General features: G+C 40.4%; 1 protein-coding gene across 8 annotated transcripts in view; it reads left to right on the forward strand.

Annotated features, from left to right (window-relative positions):
• The window catches only part of ANO10 (anoctamin 10), a 247,296-nt gene that overhangs the window by 180,982 nt on the left and 42,212 nt on the right, over positions 1–24,102 (forward strand). For all 8 annotated transcript variants that reach the window (XM_054479582.2, XM_054479584.2, XM_054479580.2 and 5 more), the window contains one exon: positions 345–461. In XM_054479582.2, the coding sequence (XP_054335557.1) occupies positions 345–461 (117 nt within the window). The remainder of the gene's footprint in view (positions 1–344; positions 462–24,102) is intronic.

The raw sequence follows: 24,102 nt of genomic DNA on the forward strand, positions 1-24,102 counted from the left end.
GCTGAGGCAGGAGAATCACTTGAACCTGGGAGGCAGAGGTTGCAGTGAGCAAAGATCGTGCCACTGCACTCCTCTAGCCTGGGCGACAGAATGAAACTCGGTCTCAAAAAAAAAAGAAAAAAAGAAAGAATTAAGCGAAGTCAGTAATTATTGAATGGACCACAACCAGGTGGACTCCCTCAGTACAACTCATGGGCCTGCTTGGTCTTTGATACTTCACAGGCCAATACTTAGAAATTACCCAAGATTAATATAAAGGATCCTAGATTGCTTAGATATCAATTTATTTCCTTGCATATATGGTCTGATGTATCACATCAACATGTACTCTTTCTTGTTTTCAGCACGCACTCCTGGCTTTAAAGTTTATACTTGCATTTGCCATACCTGATAAACCACGGCATATCCAGATGAAACTAGCCAGATTGGAATTTGAATCTTTGGAGGCACTCAAGCAGCAGGTAAGAGCAGCTGTCCTGAAAATGTATGTATTGCTTTAGCAAATGACAGGAAAAATAATTCAGAAGAATCAGCCTCAGCATTTTTTTCAGCCTTGAAGTTACCAGTTTAAATGAATACAGAGGACTCCAGTTTAGGATGACATAACAAAACCAAAATCCTAACAATATGAGCAACAAATAGGTTTAAAGAACTAAACTAAAGAAACAAAAATATTCAGGCAATGTTAAATAAAGAATAGAGCTAGCATTCAGCAAAAGAACAAGACAGACATCTAAGAATCAACCTGGGGCAGCTCCCCACAGCTTCCAGTTTTGCCATCTACTGAAACATTAAGTGAGGAGAAGTGAATGAATAAAATCCTGAATAATATCTTTCAGAGAGCGAGACAGAATGAGATCAGGTGTGTAGAAACAGCAAAATTGCCCTGAAAGGAGAAACTGTGTCTTAGTGACTTCCACATTCTACCAGAGACTCCAAAAAAAAAAAAGGCCATGCTGGAGTTGACCATTTTGGTGATTTTCTGCTTGTAGAAGAGTGGGAGTAGACAGAAGATCCCTAGACACCTGGAGTATCTCTCACTTGTTATCTTTAGTGCTGCATAAGAATTTAAGCAATGAGAGAATCAGTGAGGCATTGCCATCTGAGGGACAAGCTCTGGGCAGAACCTCCTGGACACACACTCTTTCTTTGGCCTCCAAACCACTTTGCATAGGAATATTTCTTCTTATGTTTGGGGAGTGGGGAGAAAAAAAGAACATGAAGAGGACCCACCTAAGATGACCCTTTGATCAAAGCATGAGGGCTCCAAGGGTAGTGCGCCGGACAGGAGAACCCCACATCAAACCAATACTTGCCCTGATGAGGCAGGGTGACTCTAGAAGAGGACTTGTGATAAGAATGTGGAAAAGAGGATGAACCCGGGCCCATTAGCCATAGCTGTGCTCATGTTTGCCACACAGTAGGTGACAAAACTAAGTTACCTGCATTCCTAGAGGTTGGGCAAGTTCACTTTTGGCATGTGTGGGTAAACCGGAACCCAGCGTCATGCCCAATAATGAAACTCCAGAGCATTCCCAGCAATGGCAGGAAATCCATCATCACCACTGACAGCTAGCATTCTTCTAGAGGTACTAACCAAAGCAGTTGTATAAGAGGAAGAGATAAGTTCAAGTAGAAGCGGCAAGATTATCATTACTTGAAAATTAGAGGATTAGGCTGGGTGCAGTGGCTCACACTTGTAATCCCAGCACTTTGGGAGGCTGAGGTGGGTAGGTCCCTTGAGCCCAGGAGTTTAAGACCAACCTGGGCAACATGGTGAAACCCCGTCTCTACAAAAAATACAAAAATTAGCCAGGCATGGTGGTGCACGCCTGTAGTAACAGCTACTTGGGAGGCTGAGCTGGGAGAATTGCTTGAGCCTAGAAGGTCGAGGCTGTAATGAGCCATGATCACGCCACTGCACTCCCGCCTGGGTGACAGAGTGAGACCTTGTCTCAAAAAAAAAAAAAAGAAAAAAAGAAAAGAAAAGAAAATTAGAGGATTATATAGCTAAAAATAAATTATTAAAAATAGAAAAATTTGGTAAGGAAGCAAGTTACAAAGTTTATCTGAAATCGTGTTTCTTTTCACAAGAAATAATCAGTTAGAAAATATTTTTGATGAAAAATTCACATTTACAGAAGAAACCAAAATGTAAAAACTTAGGTGGTAATTTATGGAAACAATATAGATAACTTATAGGACAATTTTTTTTAAACTTTACTGGGATCAAAAGATTTAATCTTGTAAATATCCAATACCAATTCAAATATATCAAAATAAACATCTGAGAATAGCAAAGAAACTTCTGATAAAGAAGAAAAATGGGGACTCTCACTCTGTCAGATATTAAAATGTATTCTGAATAGTACAATAATTACAATTGAATACATTTTAAATTAGGGAAGAAATGGAAAAATCAGTGGAATAGAGAGCATTGAGTTCATAAATGGGCCCAAGTAAAACTGGGGATTTCATTTATGGTAAAAGTGATATTTTATGTCAATGGAAAAAAGAAGGATTATTTGTTACACAGTTTGATGGCAAACAGCTGTTTGGGAAAATTATTATATTTTATTTTAACTCATTCCTTATGAACCTCCCCACCACCACAAAATTCAAGGTTGACAGATTTAAACGTAAAAAATGTAAACTGTAAGAAGTCTATTAAAAGTCTGGGTATATCTTTTAGTGGGAAATGCCTTCCTAATCAAGACACAAAACCCAAAAATCATTTAAAAAAATGATAAAGTAAAATACATGAAAAATGAAAACTTCTGTATGACAAAAAATAAGCAAACTCAAAAGATAAATTGGACAAACTGGAAAAATATTTTCTTATATAACAAAGTCAATATCTTTAATTCAAAAAATAATTTCCACAAATCTATAAAAAATGACAGTCCAGTAATGAAAGGATAACATATGAAGAGATGCTCAACCTCATTCAAAATTAAAGAAATATAAATTTAAACACCAGTGAAATACCACATTTCGCATGTTCTATTGGATTATGTCATGATAGCCTGTCCTCATTGGATTTGGGAAATGGACATTCTTTTATATATAACTGACAGAAGTGTAAATTGGTTCAGTCTTTCTCGAATTGTAGTTGAATTTAATTTCAATTACTCTGCAACACCAAACAAATCTTACTAGGGTAATGGTTGTATCTGAAAAGAGTACCAAAATTCAGTCATTGAAACATTTTTATTAGCAAAAATCTGGAGGTAACTAAATTCCTCAATAGGAGAATGGTTAAATAAATTATTGTATATCTATACAATAAAATTCCAGTAACCTGCTTTTTTAAAAAAGATCTGTCTATGCTTATGCATGCACATACACACTGCCTACATTTTTGCAGCTATTGAATTTATGACTAAAAGATTTTAGGTGTCAGTTTAAAAATGTGTGAGAGGGCATAAAGCATCTAAAAACTTTATGAGGTATGTAAGAAAAAAAGCTTAATGTACAGCCTTGTCTCTGGAAGAGTTTTAGTTAATCAGATTTCTCCACTGATCGCATTTCTGGTGACATTTTGTAGATGGGGGCAGGCAACTTCCTGGCTGGTGCATACATATCTTAACTCCAGGTCAAAGAAGAATCATGCTTCATGTTACTCAGGATTTCGTGGTATATCTATACAATAAATTTTATGGTCTGTCTGTACCATAAAATTCTATGAATTTGCTTTTTAAAAAAGATCTGCTTTTGAAAAAATCACTCAGGATTTCATGTTACTACTTGTTTGTCTAAAAAGGAAAGGATTCTTATTGAGAGAATGAAATTATAACTCATTCCCTATGAACCTCCCTCACTACCACCAAATTCAACATATTATTAATATGTCTCATGTTACTAAATACATTTACCTAAAACTCCAAATGCAGGACTGTTATATTTGCCATTGAGGGTGTCAAGGATATGTGTTTACTATGGATATGGCTAAATGATCTCTCAAGTCATCTCAACTCTTAGATTCTCATATCTTCAGGTACACTTTACCTGACAGTGAGGCAAAGCTCTTTATTTATGCTCATCTTCTTTGAGAAATGAAACACTGACCAAAATCCTATCTCATACAAGTTGAGTATCCCTTATCCAAAGTGCTTAGGACCAGAAGCATTTTAGATTTTGGATTTTTTTTCAGATTTTTGAATAGTTGCATTGTATTTACTGCTGAGCATTCCTAATGGGAAAATCTGAAATCTGAAATGCTTCAATGAGCTTTTTTTTTTTTTTTTTTTTTTTTTTTTGCGTTCACAAAGTTTCAGGATTTTGGGGTATTTCAGATTTTCAGATTAGGGATGCTCAACCTGTATTACTTAAAAAGAAGAAGAAAAATCTAAAAGATGTTATATCTCTCTGAGATTTTTTTCCCCTGAGGACATAGATCTGATTCTCTGGTTAAAATCACCTTGTAAGAAAAGGTGATTCTGGAGGGACAGATGTCTAATAGGTTCCATTCAGTATACTTATTGAATGCTTTCTAATAGAACATTCATAGCTTGCCCTGAAGGTGATTTTTAAATTTGTACATGTGCAGCTCTAATGTCTCTGATCCATCAAGTGGGCAGACAGCAATGATGAGTGTTGTCAGGCTTCTTAGGGCCTTGCAAACCCAGAAGAAGTGTTCTCCCTCCCTGTCTCCACTAAATTTTTTTCTTTTAATTATCAATCTGAGAATTAAAGGTTCAGGGTTGGCTGGGTGTGGTGGCTCACGCCTGTAATCCGAGCACTTTGGGAGACCAAGGTGGGTGGATCAGTTGAGGTCAGGAGTTCGAGATCAGCCCAGCCAACATGGTGAAACCCCATCTCTACTAAAAATACAAAAATTAGCTGGGTATGGTGGCACATGCCTGTAATCCCAGCTACTCGGGAGGCTGAGGCACGGGAATCGCTTGAATCTCGAAGGCGGAGGTTGCAGTGAGCCAAGATCACGCCTCTGCACTCCAGGCTGGGTAACAGAGTGAGACTCTGTCTCAAAAAAAAAGGTTCAGGGTAAAAGTTGGACCGAAGATATTGTATTTAACAACCGCCTCTCACTCTCTTTTGCTGACTCAAGGCTTTGCTGCATGGTTGACACTGCTACATGGGCCACCCAAGTTTATGCCCCCAACCAGGAGAGACAAACATTTTCATCACAATTCCTGTTTAGTCTCACTGCCCAGGAGGTCCAAGAAGGTACAAAAGGTTACCTACTTTTCAGAAACTAAAAAAATTAACTGGCCATGACTTCAGTTTACTTGCTGAACTAGTGCCATTTCTAGGATGGAGAATATGTTTCTCATTTTTCTTTAATCTGACATTTAACTATCTGCTTTGTAACTATGAGTAGCCTCAACTCACTGGGCTCCTCCCATGTAACAAAAGCAGAGAGAGCTTCTGTCAGGTACCCTGGTCAGTTTGTGGGACCAGATCAGAAATTGACTTATTGAAAACATATTTGGGTGAAGTCTCACTATTAAGTGACCAGACATTGATAGTAAGCTTATCAGTAGAAATTATTACTTATAGATAGTTATTATGTTTAATTTATGCCTGAATTGCTACTTTTCAACTCAAGTCTCATTTTATGGGCAAAATATGATTGAGAAATTTGACAGTCCTTAAATAGGGTTGTGCATTTTAGATGTAAACCCTTGTGAAAAACACATGTACTTAGACCCTATGCCCTGAAGATTCTTATTCCCTAAATCAAAGGTGGCGCCCAGGGACTTACATTTTTAAAAAAATGCTCCTGTGTCTCCACCCCACTTTTATCAATCCCTACCCCCCAGCAAAAATAGATTCCCAAGCATGGCCAGGTGAGTGCCAAGAACAAGCAAGTTTGAAGCCACCTTGTGCCACCTGTGGACAAGTCAGGTGGCCTCTTCACACCTCAGTTTTTTATTTTTATTTTTTTTTCATAAAATGAAAGACTGGATTCCCCAGTCTATGGGAAGGCCCAAGAAATCTTCTTTTTAAACCAGCACATCAAGTGATTCTAATGCAGGGTCCTTGGATCCCATTTGGAGACATGCTGTGTGGATTCAGTTATTCTTCTCAGCTTGTGACAGGAGGAGTGGTGGTGGATTGCTGAAATGAATGTGGGAAGGAAATGTACTGAAAACAGATCTTTTTTGGTATCAAATAGGAAGCTATGTGGTGTTTCTAAATATATAGGCAAATTAGACATACTTGAAGGTGAGAGGCAAACTGAGGAAAATAAAATAGTTTACTTTGCATAGGGCATTTTCAAATGATTAGGCTTCATTTGGCTGAAACCTTTACAAAGAATTCTAGACGGTAAATATCATCCTAGTGATGCCCTTTTATTTCTCTTCAAATTGATTTATTCATCTTTCAGTCATTTTAAGATCCAATTAAAAATAGAAAGGATTCTAATGCAGGAACCATTTGATAACTCCGTGGCCTGGAGCACAAGGACAACATCCACTTAACCTGCTTCTGGGCAGCCAGCCCTCCTGGGAACCCAGAACACACACAGAAGCCAGGGAGCAGGGCTGGCTGCCTAGAGCCTTTGAGAAAGAAAACAGCCTCAGGAATCAGTTAAATGAAAAAGAGAAGGACTTTAAGGAGACACTACTAATTATAGCTCTCAGGGGCCTCAAATTAGGTGTAGGACCCTTAACTAGACAGGCCAACTGGGCCAGGCCTTATCAAATAATGTCTTTGTTTTTTAGAGTTAAGTGTATTTAAATTATGTTAATGGAAAAACCAAACTCTGTAAGATATTTAAAGAGGTTTATTCTAAGCCAATATGAGTGATCATAGTCCCAGGGAACAGTCTCGAGGTCCTGAGAAAGTGCCCAAGGCAGTCAGGTTACAGTTTGGCTTCATTATGCATTTTAGGGAGACAGAAGTTACAGAGAAAGACATAAATAAATACATGTGAGGTATACATTGATGCAATGTGAAAGGTGTGGAGGCGGAGGAGGGATGGGCTTACAGGGCATAGGTGGATTCAAATTGGCAATTGGTTGAAAGAGTCAAGCTTTGTCTAAAGACCTGGAGGCAGTAGAAGGAAATGCCTGAGTTAAGATAAAGGGGTTTGTGGAAGCCAAGGTTCTTGTTGGGTAGATGGTAGCACCCTTCAGAGGGGATACATGGTAAATGTTTCTTCAGACCTTAAGAGGTATCAGACTCTTGGTTCATCTCTCCTAGATCCAGGAAAGGACTGGCTGTATTAATGGATATTCTCTACAGACGCAGATTTCCCCCACAAGAGATAGTATTGTGGAACCATTTCAAAATACGTCAAAGAAATATATTGTGGAGTAAAATATTTGATTTCCTTTGGGGTCTGCTATCTGTCATGTGATGTTGTACTGCAGCCAGGTTGCAATTTGTTATCTTACTGCCACAAAGGGTCTGTTTTGACAGTTTAATGATCTCTATTTTAATGTTAACGCTGGTGGTGGTCATTTGTACCTAAACTCCAAAAGGGAGAATGTATAATGAGGCCTGCCAACCTCTCTGTCATGGCTGAGAATTCAGCTTTCCAGGTTTCTCTGAGGTCCTTTTGGCCCAGGGGAGGGGGTCCGTTTTGTTAGTTGAGCGGCTTAGGATTTTATTTTTGGTTTATATTTAAGTATTCAGTGTTAGGTTAAATATTAACCTAATTTAATAGGTTTTTTTCAACATTTCGTAAGAACTTCTGAACTTCTTCCCCCCGCTCCATTTGTGCTCTCAAGTTAAGGTAAATACAGGCTGGGCACAATGACTCATGTCTGTAATCCTAGCACTTTAGGAGACCAAAGCAGACAGATAGCTTGAGACCAGCCTGGGCAACACGGCGAGACCTCATCTCTATTTAAAAAAAAAAAAAAAGTTACAGTAAATACATAAGCATTTTTAATGGAAACTGTAAAATTTTACAGCCTAGAATTAAGGTGCTAAAGTATTTGACTATTGAATAGGTAATCACGTATTAATCTGCCAACATCTAGTTCAGAATGAAATGTTAAATCCAAATAAAGAATTAGCCTCTAACAAAGCCAATAGCCACAGTCCTTAGGAAGGGGTGGTGGTCTACTTCCTGGGGCCCCAAGTCAGGTCTAGGACCAGTAAAAAGTACCAAAGTTTATGGTATATCTATCATTTGGGTGCCCTGTCTGAGCCTGCCTCTCCCTTTCTTCTTTCGCTGGAAGGTTTGTCTTCCAGCCCTGTCACCGCCCAAAGGGTTCATTTCGCCCGCTGCCCAGATAGAGCCAATTTATCAAGACAGGATAATTGCACTAGAGAACTAGTTTTAATTCATGCAGAGCAGGTTGAACATGAGAGCAGTTTTATTATTACTCAAATCAGTCTCCCCAAAAAGTCAGACTAGAGTTTTTCAAGGATAGTTTGGTGGGTAGGGGGCCAGGGAATGCGGAGTACTGACTGATTGGATCAGAGGTGAAATCACAGTGAGTCAAAGCTGTCTTCTTCAGCTGAGTCAATTCCTGGGTGAGGGCCACAGGACTGGTTGGTGAATCTGGTGGAGCCATCAGTCCTCAGAAGTGCAAAAACTGGAAAAGACATCTTAAAAGACTGATCTTAGATTCTACATGTTTATCTGCAGGAGTAACTGGGGAAGTTGCAAGTCTTGTGGCTAATTTGTTAGTTTTATAAAGGTGGTCTGGCTCCCAGGCAAGAAAAGAGTTTGTTTCAGGAAAGGACTGTTCTTTGTTTCAAAGTTAAACTATAAACTAAGTTTCTCCCAAAATTAGTTTGGCTTTTGCCTAGGAATGAGCAAGGGCAGCTAGCTTAGAGGTTGGAAGCAAGATGGAGTTGGTTAGATCAGATCCCTTTCAGTGTCATAACTTTCTCACTGTTAACGATTTTTGCAAAGGAGGTTTCAGCCCTGTATAGCTAGAGAAGTGACTTGACCTTCCTGTATTAGAGTCCCCCCAACACTCAAATGGGGCAAAGTCAGAATGAGGCTGGAATGAGGCAATGTTAGTAAGACCCATTATGGAGCAGTGTGTTGGGGGAATGAGGATGATAAGGGAGGAGGAGGACCACCTCATGCATTTGCTGGGTGAACCCAGCAAGGAATTCTAGGATAAAATGTTACTGTAACATCAGATTTGCCTGGAGAGTCAGAATTCTACCTTTGTGGCAATCCCACCTATTTTCATGACCTAACACAGCTGGGCTGTAATAACAATGAGGTAGTAACAGCTGACGTGTGTGAGAACATGAGCCAGGCACTGTTCTAAACCTTTTGCATGTGCCAGTGTCTCTTCAGAACAGCTCTCCACGGTAAGGTCTGTTAGCCATTTGCAGGTAATTTTTTGCACAGTAAATTTCTCTCCAATTGATAAAATGATAACCTCCTTTAAAGATGATTAATGCACAAATAAATACTGGCTCCTTTGCACCTTTTGGGTCTAGCAAGATTCCCAAGCACTCCTACTTTGTAACTCTGACCACCAGTATACCTGCCCTCTGCAGTCAGCTTCACAGACCCCACCTCCTGGAGAAAGCCTTCATCCCATTGTGTAACAGGAGCCTGGTGCCCATTTCTGTTCATTTGCCCCACTATAGTTTGTTCTGTTTCAGTCTCCCTTGTGAGCTGCGAGGTCCCCGAGGGCCAGGTGATGACTCACTCACTGCTGAGTCCCCTCACCCAGCATAGGGCCTGGTGCCCAATAGACTCTGAGTAAATATCCACTTAATCAAACTGAGTTTGTTGACTCATATGTAATTCACAAGCCAATATATTAAATAAATAAGGACAAACGATGTCCTTGGACAAAAAAAGAAGAGTCTTAAAATAGATACTCTGGCAGAAATGGAAACAGGTCATGTGCCTTTCTGGGATCACTGGGGAAGAGAACACATTCTGAAGAATTGTATGTGGACACTTTAGAAGGACCACATACCTTGCCTTGATAAAGCTCAAATCCTTTTTGTCTTTTTCCAAAAAAAATCTGACTGTGATTGACATCAGTAACAAGAGTAGCTCCCCAAGACTGTAAAATAACCCCAAATCAAGCAAGGAAGAATTCTAAAATAGTTTGTACTTTGCACTTGTACTTGTTAGCTAGAAAACTAATTCTGGCTCTGGAGCAATCCTCCTTTTATCACTGATGGGTAGACTTTTTCCCCCTGTATTTTCTGTTTTCACTAGAGAAAAATTTCTTTAAAGTGCACAGAGGCATCCAGACAGTAAAATAAAACTACAGCTCTTCTGATCGTTGTCTTCCTCAGTAAACAATGTATGTAAGTAACCACTTATCTCATTGGTTTTCTAAGCAAACTTTAAAATTTATGTATCTTAATATTCCCTGTAGATGTAAGAAACATGGCCAAATCATAGACAGATTTATTTTTTCTTATGAAAACTACTGAATAGGCTGTGAAATGGAATAAAATTTACCATTTTTCAAGTCACCCTATTGATAGATTGGAAGCAATGTGGTATAAGAGGGGGCCTGGAGGCACAGATCCACTCCACAGAGAAAGGCCTTGGGGTCACTGTGCTGTAGAAGTGATGGCTGTGTGCTTGGGACCATTTTCACAGATGTCATTCAAATGTATTTGTATTGGTAAAGAAAAAACTTGCCTCATAATAAATTCTAGAGATTTCAGAATGCTTAAAACTATATTTAAAAACAACAAAAAAGGCTGGGCGCAGTGGCTCACACCTGTAATCCCAGCACTTTGGGAGGCTGAGGCAGGCGGACCACAAGGTCAGGAGTTTGAGACCAGCCTGACCAACGTGGTGAAACCCCATCTCTACTAAAAATACAAAAATTAGCTGGGCATGGTGGCACGCACCTGTAATCCCAGCTACTCAGGAGGCTGAGGCAGGAGAGTTGTTTGAACCCGTGAGGCAGAGGTTGCAATGAGCTGAGATCTCACCACTGCACTCCAGCCTGGGCGACAGAGCGAGACTCCGTCTCAAAAAACAACAATAACAACAACAACAGAAAAGAGATGTATTCTTTTTTAAAGTTAGAGTTCCAATCTCATATTCTGTATTAGATTAATAATTGCATTGCCATGATGGTCAACATATGTGAGAGCAGCTCTTCTTTTGCAGGTAAATGCCTAGGATTGGCTTATGCATCCATTTATTTACTTTTTATTAAATATTTTAGGAAATTAAAAGATTATACTGTTAGATGAAAAAGTTATGAAGAGGGAGGTAGAGATTTTATGTTACATGTATTTTACCACAATAAAAATTTTTTTTTGGAGACATGGTCTTACTCTGTCACTCAGGCTGGAGTGCAGTGGCACGATCACAGCTCACTACAGCCTTGACCTTCCAGGCTCAAACAATCCTGCTTCCTCAGCCTACCAAGTAGCTGGAACTACCAGTGTTAGCCACCACACCTAGCTAATATTTTGTATTTTTCTGTATATTTATAGTAGAGACAGGGTCTTGCCATGTTGCCCAGGCTGGTTTCAAACTCCTGGGCTCAAGTGATCTGCCCACCTGGGCCTCCTAAAGTACTGGGATTACAGGCATGAGCCACCATGCCCAGTTTTTATTTTTCTTTATTTTTTGAAACAGGATGTCACTTTGTCACCCAGGCTGGAATGCAGTGGAATGCATGCTCACTGCAGCCTCGACCTCCCAGGCTCAAATGATCTTCTTGCCTCAGTCCCCCAAGTAGCTGGGACCATAGGTGTGCACCACCATGCCCAGCTAATTATTATTTTTATTTTTTGTAGAAACAAGGTTTCACCATGTTCCCCAGGCTGGTCTAGATCTTCTGAGCTCAAGCAATTCACCCACATTGGCCTTCCAAAGTGCTGGGATTACAAGTGTGAGCCACTGCTCCCAGCCCTGGCCAGTTCTTTTTTTGAGACAGTCTTGCTCTGTCATCTGCCCTGGAGTGTGGTGGCGCAATCTCAGTTCCCTGCAACTTCCACCTCCTGGGTTCAAGCAATTCTCCCACCTCAGCCTCCCGAGTAGCTAGGACTACAGGTGTGTGCCTCCATGCCCAGCTAATTTTTGTATTTTTAGTAGAGACAGGGTTTTGCCATGTTGGCCAGGCTGGTCTCAAACTCTTGACCTCAAGTGATGCATCCATTTTGGCCTCCCAAAGTGCTGGGATTACAGGTGTGAGCCACTGTGCTTGGCCCCCGGCCAATTCTTTTTAAAAGATTATACTGTTGGCATCATCGAATTTAAAGATACTGGTCTATGACTAACAGACAAGAAGCTTTTTGGAAGCAGGATTACTCCAGAAATATAGATTTATAATCGTTGAATGAATTAGTCATTAATTAAGTGAACATCATTAAGGTCAAAGCCCCATCCCTTTGTGCCTTTTTTCTACTATTAAGTGCTAATCCTTTGACTTTGAAATTATCCTCTGTGTGTTATAGTTGGGTATTAGATTCACGAAACCATTATTAAATATTTAATATACTTTCCTACACCAAAAGTGTAGGAAACCACACTTAAAAAAAAAACTTTGTTTTTAATTACTAGTAAACTGCTAAAATAGGAAATTTTTTGTTTACTGTAACAAACAGTATTCCTTTCCTTTCCTTTCTTTTTCCTTTTCTTTTTCCTTTGCTTTTGCTTTTTGTTTTTGTTTTTCTTTTTCTTTTTTGAGACAGGGTCTGGCTCTGTTGCCCAGTCTGGAGTACAGTGGCATGTTCATAGCTCACTGCAAACTGCAACCTGCACCTCCTGGGCTCAAGCTATCCTCACACCTCAGCCTCCCGAGTATCTGGGACTACAGATGTGCGCCACTATGAAGGGCTAATTTTTGTATTTTTTGTAGAGACAGGGTTTCACCATGTTGCCCAGCCTGGTCTCAAACTCCTGGGCTCAAGCAATCCACCCTCCTCAGCCTCTCAAAGTGTTGGGGTTACTGGCATGAGCCACTATGCCCGGCATATTTTTTACTTGATTTCCAATGCTATAGGATCTCAAGAATATGACTGGATATTATATTATGTAATAAACATAGATCAGAGAAACTGGGCTGAAATATATTAGTGATTGATAGGCTAGGAAATTTAGACTTTTAAAGTAAAGCCCTAAGAACAACATGTTTGCTCATTTGTTTCTTTCTCTTAAGAATAGAATGTAGAAAACAAGAAATGTTTGGATTTAAGAACTCTTTTAAATACTACCTAAGGGAAAATAATCACTTCATAAAGAAATAATGCTTATGAGAACATAAATAGTAATATAGTGAACCCATATGTAACTCAAAATGAAAATACAAATATTAAAATTCAGCAACAGCTGGGTGCAGTAGCTCACGCCTGTCATCCCAGCACTTTGGGAGGCCGAGGCGGGTGGATTGTTTGAGGTCAGGAGTTCAAGACCAGCCTGGCCAACATGGTGAAACCCCGTCTCTACAAAAATACAAAGAATTAGCCAGCCATGGTGGCACACAGCTGTAGTCCCAGCTACTGAGGAGGCTGAAGCAGGAGAATTGCTTGAACCTGGGAGGCGGAGGTTGCATTGAGCCAAGATCATACTCCAGCCTAGGCGACAGAGCAAGACTCCATCTCAAAAAAAAAAAAAAAAAAAAAAACTGCAACAAATACTAATTGAATACATCTATGATTGAAGCACAAAAATATATCAGAAGTTCTCTGCATCATATAACTGTCCAATGTTAGAGTTGAAAAATTCTATAGAAATTATCTTGTTAGGAATCCTAACTTTACAGATTAAGCAATGGATCTCTAGCTGTTGTTGTCAGCTTCTACGATGTTCTACAGTGATCCCTGCTGCCTAGTATTTATGCCCTTGTGGAGTCCTCTCCCACTTTGTATCTTGATTTTTCTGTGTGATCAGTAGAATACTGTAGAAATGACGTTATGTTTCTTCTGAGGCCAGGTCATTAAACAACATGATGGCTTCTGCCTTCTCCCTCTTGAATCACTCTTCCTCTTGCGAAGCTAGCTGCCATGTTGTGAGGACACTCAGCCAGCCAGTGTAGAAGCCTACAGGACTAGGAACATGGCTTATTGCCAACAACCATGGGAGCAAGTGATCTTGGAAACAGATTCTCTGGGCTAGGAGTTGGCAAACTTTCTGTATAGGGCCAGATAATAAATACTTTAGGCACGTGGGCCATCCAGTCTCTATCACAGCTAATAGTTCTGCTGCTGTAATGCAAAAGCAGTCATAGACATACGTAAATGAAAGAGTGTGACTGTGTTCCAGTAAACTTTGTTTACCGAACAGGCTGTAGGCCAGTTTTGGCTTAGGGACCTATTGCCATTCCCTTCTTTAGCCTTATTAAGCCTTTGAATGACTGCAGTTCCTGCCTGCATCCTGACTATAGCTTTGTGAGAGACTCTGAGCCAGAGCCACCCAGCTGCTTCCAAATTCCTGACGCACAGGAAGTGTGAGATGATAAATGCTTGTTCTAAGCCACTAAGTTTTGGGATAATTTGTTATGCAGTAATAGATAACCAATGCATCAACAATCCAGGAATGGAGGCTGGGTGACAGATGAACTGTTTGGCTATGAGTTGATCATTGTTGAAGCCAGGTGATGAGTAAGTTGGGGTTCATTATTCTCTCTACTTTTGTATAATAAAATGGAAAAAGAAAAGGAAATTGGTCACTAAGAAGGATATGTGATTTGTCTAAAATCAGACCCTCAGCACTTTGAAAAATCCCATGCTGTACACCCAGGTCTCTGGCCCTAAAGTCCCATGTTCTCTTAGCTACCTCTCCCTGCATAAGTAACAACCAATAAAGATCTAGCCCTTTGGCTAAGTTTTCCTTCCAATTCTTTGTTTGTTTGTTTTGGTTTGGTCTTTGTTTTGAGACAGAGTCTCGCCTGTCGCCCAGGCTGGAGTGCAATGGCACTGTCTTGGCTCACTGCAACTTCTGCCTCCCAGTTTCAGACGATTCCCCTGCCTCAGCCTCCTGAGTAGCTGGGATTACAGGCGCCTGCCACCACCCCCATCTAATTTTTTTATTTTTAGTAGAGATGGAGTTTCGCCATGTTGCTCAGGCCGGTCTTTAACTCCTGACCTCGTGATCCGCCTACCTCAGCCTCCCAAAGTGCTGGGATTACAGGCGTGAGCCACTGCGCCCGGCCTTCCTTACAATTCTTTACCACCTTAGTACCTCCAGTTTAACATCCAAGACAATTCTTTGGACTTTGATATCATTGCTGTTATCGAACCATCCTTGAGGCTCTTTAGACCATAGACTATAAGCTTAGAGCTGAGGGAGGGAGCCTTGGTGAGACATGTATGGAATTGAACCTCCATGTGACCTGAAATATAATATTTAACATTTATTTAATTTTGCCATTGATAGAGCACTAGCAGTCCATTATCTTTATTAATCCTCGCACAGCCTAAAAGAATAGACCTGTCAGGTCGCAATATAGCAGTTTATGTTTGACTTTAAATAAAAGCACTATTGAAGCAGCTACATTGTGTGGGGTAAAATACCTGGGGTTCGTCGTCTTGCACCAACAAAATTTAGGACACGAACACACGCGAGGAGTTTAGGAGTGGAGGTTTAATTGGCAGAATAAAGAGAAAGAAAAAGAAAGGAAAACAGCTCTCTCTCTAGTAAGAGAGGGGACTTCCGAGAGGAAAAGGGCAACTGGCAGTGGATGCGCCGGACTTTGTAGTCCGGCTTGAGGAGACAGTGTCTGATTTAGGTAGGGCTCACAGATTGGTTCAATCAGGTGTGACGTTTACATAGCCGTGGGGAAGGCTGGTCTCCCCACCCTAATCTTATTATGCAAATAAACTTTCCCCTTGGCCAGCGCCATCTTGTCTCCTTCTTACTACACATGTGGTTGGCAGAGAACGGAAGATGGAGCCACCATTTTGAATATGCCTAGTCCCAGGTAGTTCTTTCCTTCTGGCATTCACCCGTGCAAGCTCCCAGCTTGCCTGTCTGTGTCTGCAGCTGGACTTTACAGGCTGCTCTTTGTTAGAAAATGATTTGGAGCTGCTTTTCATTAAAAGGAAAACCTTACCGATGACTTCTGTACCCTATCTGCCTAAGTAATTTCTTCTTAACTCCTGTATCACTATGTGAAGGTGCCTAGCACAGCGTTGGGCACATGGGTTCTAAATTAGAGTTTACCTTCCTTTTAAAATCCCATTGAAATTGGAAATGACACCAGAAGCGTTTTTGTTGGCATAAATAAGTTAATGAGGCGATTGTTAGGTACACAGAGTGGATGTTTGAAATAACTCATCTTTTGATCCATTGCATTGACCGAATGGACTTGCCTCCTCAGAATGGTTGATGATTGACAATAATCTCTAAACTTGGTTGGATTAAGAGGCTGGGAATGGATGGGGGATCCTGTGGATTTTCAGGGTAACCATGAAATCAGATTTAGTATTGGGTTCTGACTATGTCATGTTTTCTGGGTGTTTAACCAGATGTCCTTGGTAATTCCATTTACAAATGAGTTAAAATTATGTGAACAAGACCTCACAAGTAAGTAGTGGGAGAGCAAAAAGCAGAATACCAGACCTGCTAAAATGCCACTGGACTATGAATTTCAGTTGACAAATACATCTTCTCTTCCTTTTCCTTTCAGAATTCTGTTTAATGTTGTATTTTCCTATTAATAAAAATAGGGTTGAGAACAAGTGAATTTTCCCCCATAAATTTTTGAGTTTTGTATTTTTATTTTTGATGGCTATTCTTTTAGATAGAATCTACAAGGCAGTTACTATCTGCCAACTAACTGTTATCAAGAGGTATAACTAAAACGTTTGATCTCTCTCCCAAACCAGTTTGGAAAGAATCTTGTATTATTTGTTATTAGGAAAATAAATGGATCTCAGGATTCTCCCCAATTCTTCATCCAGGTTGCTCTAAGCAGTGTATACGTAGATTTGTAGACACTTTTTGTTTGAATATTTCTGAAAAAAGATAGGCATATTTTAAATTTGCAAGTCTGGTTTTAGTCACAGGCACAAGAGAAAATGAACTGCCAAATGTCTGGAAGATACAGCTCCAACCCCTCTACTTTCATATGTGAGAAATATTGTTTTGATTAGAGATAGAATAAATCCAGGTTGACTTTTTTTTTTTTTAACTACTTGGACTGAGTTCACTTTTTAAAATGTCAGTTGTGGGAAACCATCTTTAACAACATCAGTCTAGGATGTTTAAACTTTATCCAGGATAGCTGTCCACAAATCACGTCTGTGAGAATGATGTGTGATTTAACAATTATAATCAGGGAAACTCACTAAAGAATTGTCATTTTTTGGCTAGGCACGGTGGCTCATGCCTGTAATCCCAGCACTTTGGGAGGCCGAGGTGGGTGGATCACTTGAGGTCAGGAGTTCGTGAGCAGCCTGGCCAACATGGTGAAACTCTGTCTCTACTAAAAATTCAAAAATTAGCCAGACATGGTGGTGTGCACCTGTAATCCCAGCTACTTGGGAGGCTGAGGCAGGAGAATTGCTTGAACCCAGGAGGTGGAGGTTGCAGTGAGCCGAGATCATGCCTCTCACTGCACTCCAGTCTGGGTGACAGAGCAAGACTACATCTCAAAAAAAAAAAAGAAAGAAAGAAAAAATAAGAACTGTCATTTTTATTCACAGTCTGTACTAAAACATTGGCTTTTGAGTGAAGCATTTTGGTTTGCTGAGGGACATAATCAAAATCCACCGGGAGCAGGGTGGGTGTTTTGCATGTCTTGGTGTTGATAAAATGGCTGTTGGAATCAGGTATACATGTCTTTAAAATCCCAGCTTTCACCATTACTAAGTAACCTTGGGCAAGTTACCAAACCTCTCGGCCTCAGTTTCTTCCTCTGTAAAATGGGCACAGCCGGGCACAGTGGCTTACACCTGTAATCCCAGCACTTCAGGAGGCCAAGGCGGGCAGATCACTTGAGGTCAGGAGTTCAAGACCAGCCTGGCCAGCATGGTGAAACCCCATTTCTACTAAAAATAGAAAATAATGAGCCGTGTGTGGTGGTGCATGCCTGTAATCCCAGCTACTCAGGAGGCTCAGGCACGAGAATCTCTTGAACCCAGGAGGCGGAGGTTGCAGTGAACCAAGATCATGCCACTGCACTCCAGCCTGGGTGACAGAGTAAGACCCTGTCTCAAAAAAAAAAAAAAAAAAAAAAAGAGGGCACAGTGACAGGAACAACCATACAGGGTGAGGAAGTAGTTAGGCCCAGGTCATTGACTCTAAGTCTATGGCTTTTCCACCATATCAATTAGGAAGATACAGAATGAACAGAGCACGTGGGTATAAATAACACAAAATTCTTAATTGAGTGTAACAAAGAAATTATGGACCATCAGGATATAAAATATTTCCATGCTTGGAGATGGATGGTTTTAATACTCCATTCTTAGAGATCTTCCAGAAAAGAAGAAACCACTTTCTTTGGAAATTTACCTGCTTTCTGGCAAGAAGCAGTCTCAGATCCCTCCCACACCTGTGAGTCCTTAAAAATATTTGCTATCCCACTGTATTTTAACCAAAAACAGGTCGTTTTGAAAGGCTAATTAGCCAAAACTAATTTGGATTTTAAATGAATTTCTGGAAATGAAGAGTGGTATCAGGTCACCGAGCAGTAGCCTTCCTTCAAAAATTATGAGGTTCCTGTTGGATATCTCTTTTGGGGCTCAAGCTTGAAAGATAAATCTACTCTTTTCGTGCCAGAATACACTGAGCAGTTGATTTGAAATAAATCAGAACATAGAGTTTCTAATAATATTAATAATATTAAACATATAGAATTGAGCTGCAAGTATAGTATCTTGTCTGTGTGTCAGTCACTATTCCTTTTCTCTTTGCTGCTCTCTCCCATTTTCATCTTTTTTTTCTGTTTTTCTGAAAGGGAAAAGGACTAACTGCACAGAGTAGCCATTATTTGAACTGATTTTATCTGAACGCCCTTCTTTTTGTGTGTGTGCTTGTGTTATTATTTGTTTTCTTTATTTCCTTTTAGCAAATTATGCTGCCTTTTCTTCTGTTTATCTTTGCTGATGCTCACGCATCCTTTCTTTATTCTGGTGGTTCTGTCTTCCAATCTCAAAGCTCTTGTCTCACACCCTTCCTTGGAAAGGTCTCGGTCCTTGTGGTCTGTGCTCTTAGCCAGAATTCCTGCCTGGGAAGCTGTATGTGGAGGATGACTTCTCTCATGAAGGCTGCCTTCTCTTGTGGGGAGGCAGGGAGAGATGGACCTGAGAGAGCCCTTCTAGTGCAGCTGACTGTGGTGGGGCCTGCGAGACATGCAGGCTACTCTCCTGGTAACAGCAGGCAAGGTGAAAATAGATCTAATCCAAATTCTGTTGTTACGAATTCAGCCCTGCAGTCAATTTGTCACTGTTCTCTGAAGAAAAGGGTCTTCCCCTGTTGATGATCATAAACTAACTCACTTTTAAATGTTGACATACTAGATGGCTGTGTTAGGCTGTTCTTGCATTGCTGTAAGGAAATACCTGAGACTGGGTAATTTATAAAGAAAAGAGGTTTAATTGGCTCATGGTTCTGCAGGCTGCACAGGAAGCATGGTGTTGGCTTCTGGGGAGGCCTGAAGGAGCTTTTACTCATGGGTGAAGGTGAAGCAGGAACAGGCATCTTATATGGCAGAAGCAGGACTGAGAGGGAGGGGGAGGTGCTACACACTTTTAAACAACCAGATCTTGTGAGAATGAACTGTCAGGAGGACAGCACCGAGCCATTAGGGATGGTGCTAAACCATTCATGAGAAATCTACCCCCATGATCCAGACACCTCCCACCAGGATTACAATTCAATATAAGATTTGAGTGGGGACAAATAACCAAACTATATCAATGGCAAACAAGGAGTCTCTCTTAAATTGAACGAGAATCAAAAAGTAAATGCAGCCTGGGGAAGAGAGAACTTCTGTCCATTCTCTCCTGTGGCCTCTTCCATAGACACAGGCAGAGAGAAGTAAAAAGTAGGATGAGAAGAGACAGGAAGAGAGAGTGGAAGATGACAGAGCTTTGAGAAGCAGAACTGTTTCCTGCCACATAGAGATTGTTTTTTGTATTTTGTGATTTTTTTTGAAATGGAATCTTGCTTTGTTGCCCAGGCTGGAGTGCAAGTGGGGCAACCTTGGCTCACTGCAACCTCCGCCTCCTGTGTTCATGTGATTCTCCTGCCTTGTCCTCCTTAGTAGCTGGGACTACAGGCGTGTGCCACCATGCCTGGCTAATTTTTGTGGTTTTAGTACAGACGGGGTTTCACCATGTTGGCCAGGCTGGTCTCCAACTCCTGACCTCAAGTGATCCTCCTGCCTCGGCCTCCCAAAGTGCTGGGATTACAGGCGTGAGCCATGGTGCCCAGCCACATCGAGATTGTTTTATCTCCAAGTACAGGCTCTTATATTGCTCTACCATAGAGAAGATTTTTTTTGAGATCATAGCACACATTGTTCAAAAAGATAGGGAATACAGAGTTTGTTTCTTTCATTTGATCAAAAAAGAATGACTGTGAACGAGAAGTGATGTCAAAGGCAGCCCTACCTATGGAGATGAGCAGTTGCTTCGGAAGTGCCAGGGCGCACTCTGGAATGGGAACAGCTTTGCAGGGTTGGTAGAGGAAGTGTGAGAATGCGCCAGAGCAGCTGGCCCGGTGCAGTGCAGGCAACGGTGTGTTCAGCCACCCTCAGAGTGGGCACCTGGGATGGTCAACAGCCACAAGTCTTGGCAGTTATCTCTAGTCCCCTCCTTTTCCTCATTCTCCTAAAACCAACTGCATCGGCATTCCTGATCTGCCTCTGATATCAACACTTTGTCCCACTGCCCCACACACGCCTGTCAAGCCCTGTGTGCTTGGTTAGAGGGTGGTTAGGTGATACCAAGCTAGCATCGTTGTAGAAGAGGGCAGAGGGGGTTTGATTTTCACTTTTGGTTGAAGACCTGGTTGTTTTCTATCCCTAGCTTCAGGAATCTTATTTGAGCCATCAAATGTCCATTTATAACTATCCAGATACCCTTATTATTTGGACTTGTCAGTTTAAAATAATATATATATATAAAATTATTTAAATACAAATATATAAAATATATAAATATATATATTATATATATAAATATGTTTTTTGTTTAAACTTCTCCTTTGTGATACTTAGGCCCTATCCTATCTACAGGTGCAGGGAGCTCAAATCAAACAGCTTAACTGTAGAGAGAGAAAAGAAACTAAGTCTTTGTGAGTTAATTACATCCTAACACAGTGGCAGTCTCAGAAAGAAATGGTTGGTTAGCACACAGCTATTCCGCCTGAAACTAATTTCTCTGCAAAACAGTAGCTCCAAAATGCAGTTGTTCCTCAGCCCCAAAATACAGACTGAGGCATTTTTAGATAGCCCTACAGTGGACTTGAAACCATCTGCTTTTTTGTAGCTAAAGTATGAATTTTCCATTGTTGTAAGCAGCATGACAATGGCATCACTGCAGAGAGAGAAGCAGCACCATGGGAGCCCTGTGGAAGGACTCCTGCCAGCCCTGCTCTGAGAGGCACTTCAGCTTCATTTCCATTGATTTGATTAAAGGACAAAGAACCAAAGAAAAATATAGTGTCTATTCAGAATTGTGCTCCACTCTCCTAATATTCTCTTGGGCTTCTGAAGGATTAAATCTCACTTCATCTGCTTCTATTGAGTACCCATTTACGTTATGTCTCTCAAAGAGTAATTAGCCCTCAGCTACAAAATAGTTGTCAAAATCAGATGATCTGCTTTTGAAGGGCTGTAAAGAAAATGGGGAGGCAAGTTTCTCTTACAGGAAAATTATGGACCATAAAGATGATATTAAGTATGATACCAGAGTGGGTCGTGCCTTGCTCTGATTCTTAGTGTAGCTTCCAATAAATTCTTGATTAACTTCTTTAATCATACTGTATTTGTGCATGTCCAATTTTCCATGACCAGTTCCTCACAGCATCACTACATTTATGTATACCAGCAAATCAAAACACATAATGCCTAAGGCTGTAGACATAATTATGGAGGTAGTAATTTGGTTTTCAATGCACAAAAAAAGTGTACACATACCAGGGATTTGCCGAAGGACCTTGTCATTCTGCTATTATGGAACTTTTCTTATAGGTAAGCCCGTGAGGGAGGTGCTATCTTCTGCTTGCCATGTTACCAGAACTGCAGTCATTTATTCAGGAATTATCAGAGAAAAGTTATACTTCAGACCACTTAGAATCACATTCTCCATCTGAAAACATTCACGGAAAATCTTATTCATAAATACTGCACTGTATTCAAAGTATATTTTCTCATGCAACTAAATGCCTTGAGCTAGCACGGATTTTCTGAGTGTTCAGTTACATACCCTGAGGCTGAGTAAGTTGGAATGGACTTGGTAATGTTAACTTCTTGCTAGTTACATAAATTGCACCCTGGTTGAAAAGGTATGTCCCTGTGTTCTTATGGTTTTTAAGAGCACATCAAAATAGTTTATTATGCTGCAGACTTGGAATGTCTTATTTTTTAAGAAAATATAAACACAGAAAACTCATAATTTTGTAGTCATAAAAGGTTCCATTGCAATCTAGGTAATTAAATTCAAATAGTATTGCCTTGTAGAATCAGATACAGGGCCAGTAAGACCAATATAATATTTTAAAACAAACTTTTTAAATGACAGTAATAGGACATTTAAAATCACATAGAAGCCAGGCGTGGTAGGGCGTACCTATAGTCCCAGTTACTTGGGAGGCGGCTGAGGCAAGAGGATCTCTTAAACCCGGGAATTCAAGGATGCAGTGAGCTATAATTGTACCACTGTACTCCAGCCTGTGTGACACAGAGAGACTCTGTCTCTAAAAAATAAATAAATAAAATCACATAGAGAAAATCTTTGCAACAACTTCTTAGTAAAATACAGTTAAACAAAACTTGTACAAAATCCTTGTTCTCTTGTTTTACCTTTCTGTCATCTTATGTTAAATACGGAAGATTTCCTAAGGGAAGAAAAAGGTAATCTCACAAAATGTAATATGTTTTATCATTCATTTTCCAAAGCAATTGGCATGATATCCCATTTCAGTGGGAAGAAACAGTCCCAACTTCTCATTTAACACAAATGAAGGACTCAAATCACTTACATCCTCCTTACAATTTTCTTAAAGTTTGGGTCTTCAGGAATAATACTACTGAAAAAAGAAAGAACAATATTCAAATATAATATAAAAAGTCATAAAAAGTCAAATCCCCTTAAAACACTTGCGTAGACGCTTAGCTTTGATGGTGCTTTTCTTTACACTATATTTTGTTAACACAACATTAACCCCAGATGGGTTGATTGCAGTTTAGTCATGGAATATGCATATGCTTATCATTGGTTATAGTTGTTCTTTTATTGTTTATTAAAAGTAACTGGTAAAAATTCATCCCAGTTCTTTGCAGTAATTAACTGTAAGTAACATAAACTGTATTTTATATCTGGATAAACAAGGTTCTGAAAGACATAGACTTGGCTACAGAGGAGTAAGAATAGTGCTTCCTTTTGTTTCTTCTTTCTTTTTCTTTTCTTATTTTTATGGAAACAGGGTCGTTCTGTCACCCAGGCTGGAGTACAGTGGTGCAGTCTTGGCTCACTGCAACCTCCGCTTCCCAGGCTCAAGTGATCCTAGCACCTCACCCCACAAGTAGCTGGGACCAAAGATGCATGCCATGCCCGACTAATTTTTCTATATTTTCTAGAGACTGGGTTTTGCCATGTTGCCCAGGCTGATCTTGAACACCTGGACTCAAGTGATCCACCCGCCTCGGCCTCCCAAAGTGCTGGGATTATAGGCGTGAGCCCATGTGCCCAGACACTTCCTTTTATTTCCTAACAGCACAGCTTCATAGACTCTTTCATTTTCACTTCTGCTCCATGAATGCTGGATTTTTGATTAGGCAGTGGAGGTAGTAGTGGTAGTGATAATGTGTGTGTTTAAATTAACTTTAGGTACTGTTCATGGTTAAGGTACCCTGAAAGCAGGAAAATATTGGTGTTGCACAGATGTCATGACTAGTCAGAAAATACCTAGAGGTACAGCACTTTTTTGAGACAGGGTTTCTGTTGCCCAGGCTGGAGTGCAGTGGCATGATCTTGACCCACTGCAACCTCTTTCTCCTGAGTTCAAGGTATTCTCCCACCTCAGCCTCCCAAGTAGCTGGGACTACAGGT

This window comes from Pongo pygmaeus, chromosome 2 (assembly GCF_028885625.2).
Source record: "Pongo pygmaeus isolate AG05252 chromosome 2, NHGRI_mPonPyg2-v2.0_pri, whole genome shotgun sequence".
NCBI classification, from domain to species: domain Eukaryota; kingdom Metazoa; phylum Chordata; class Mammalia; order Primates; family Hominidae; genus Pongo; species Pongo pygmaeus.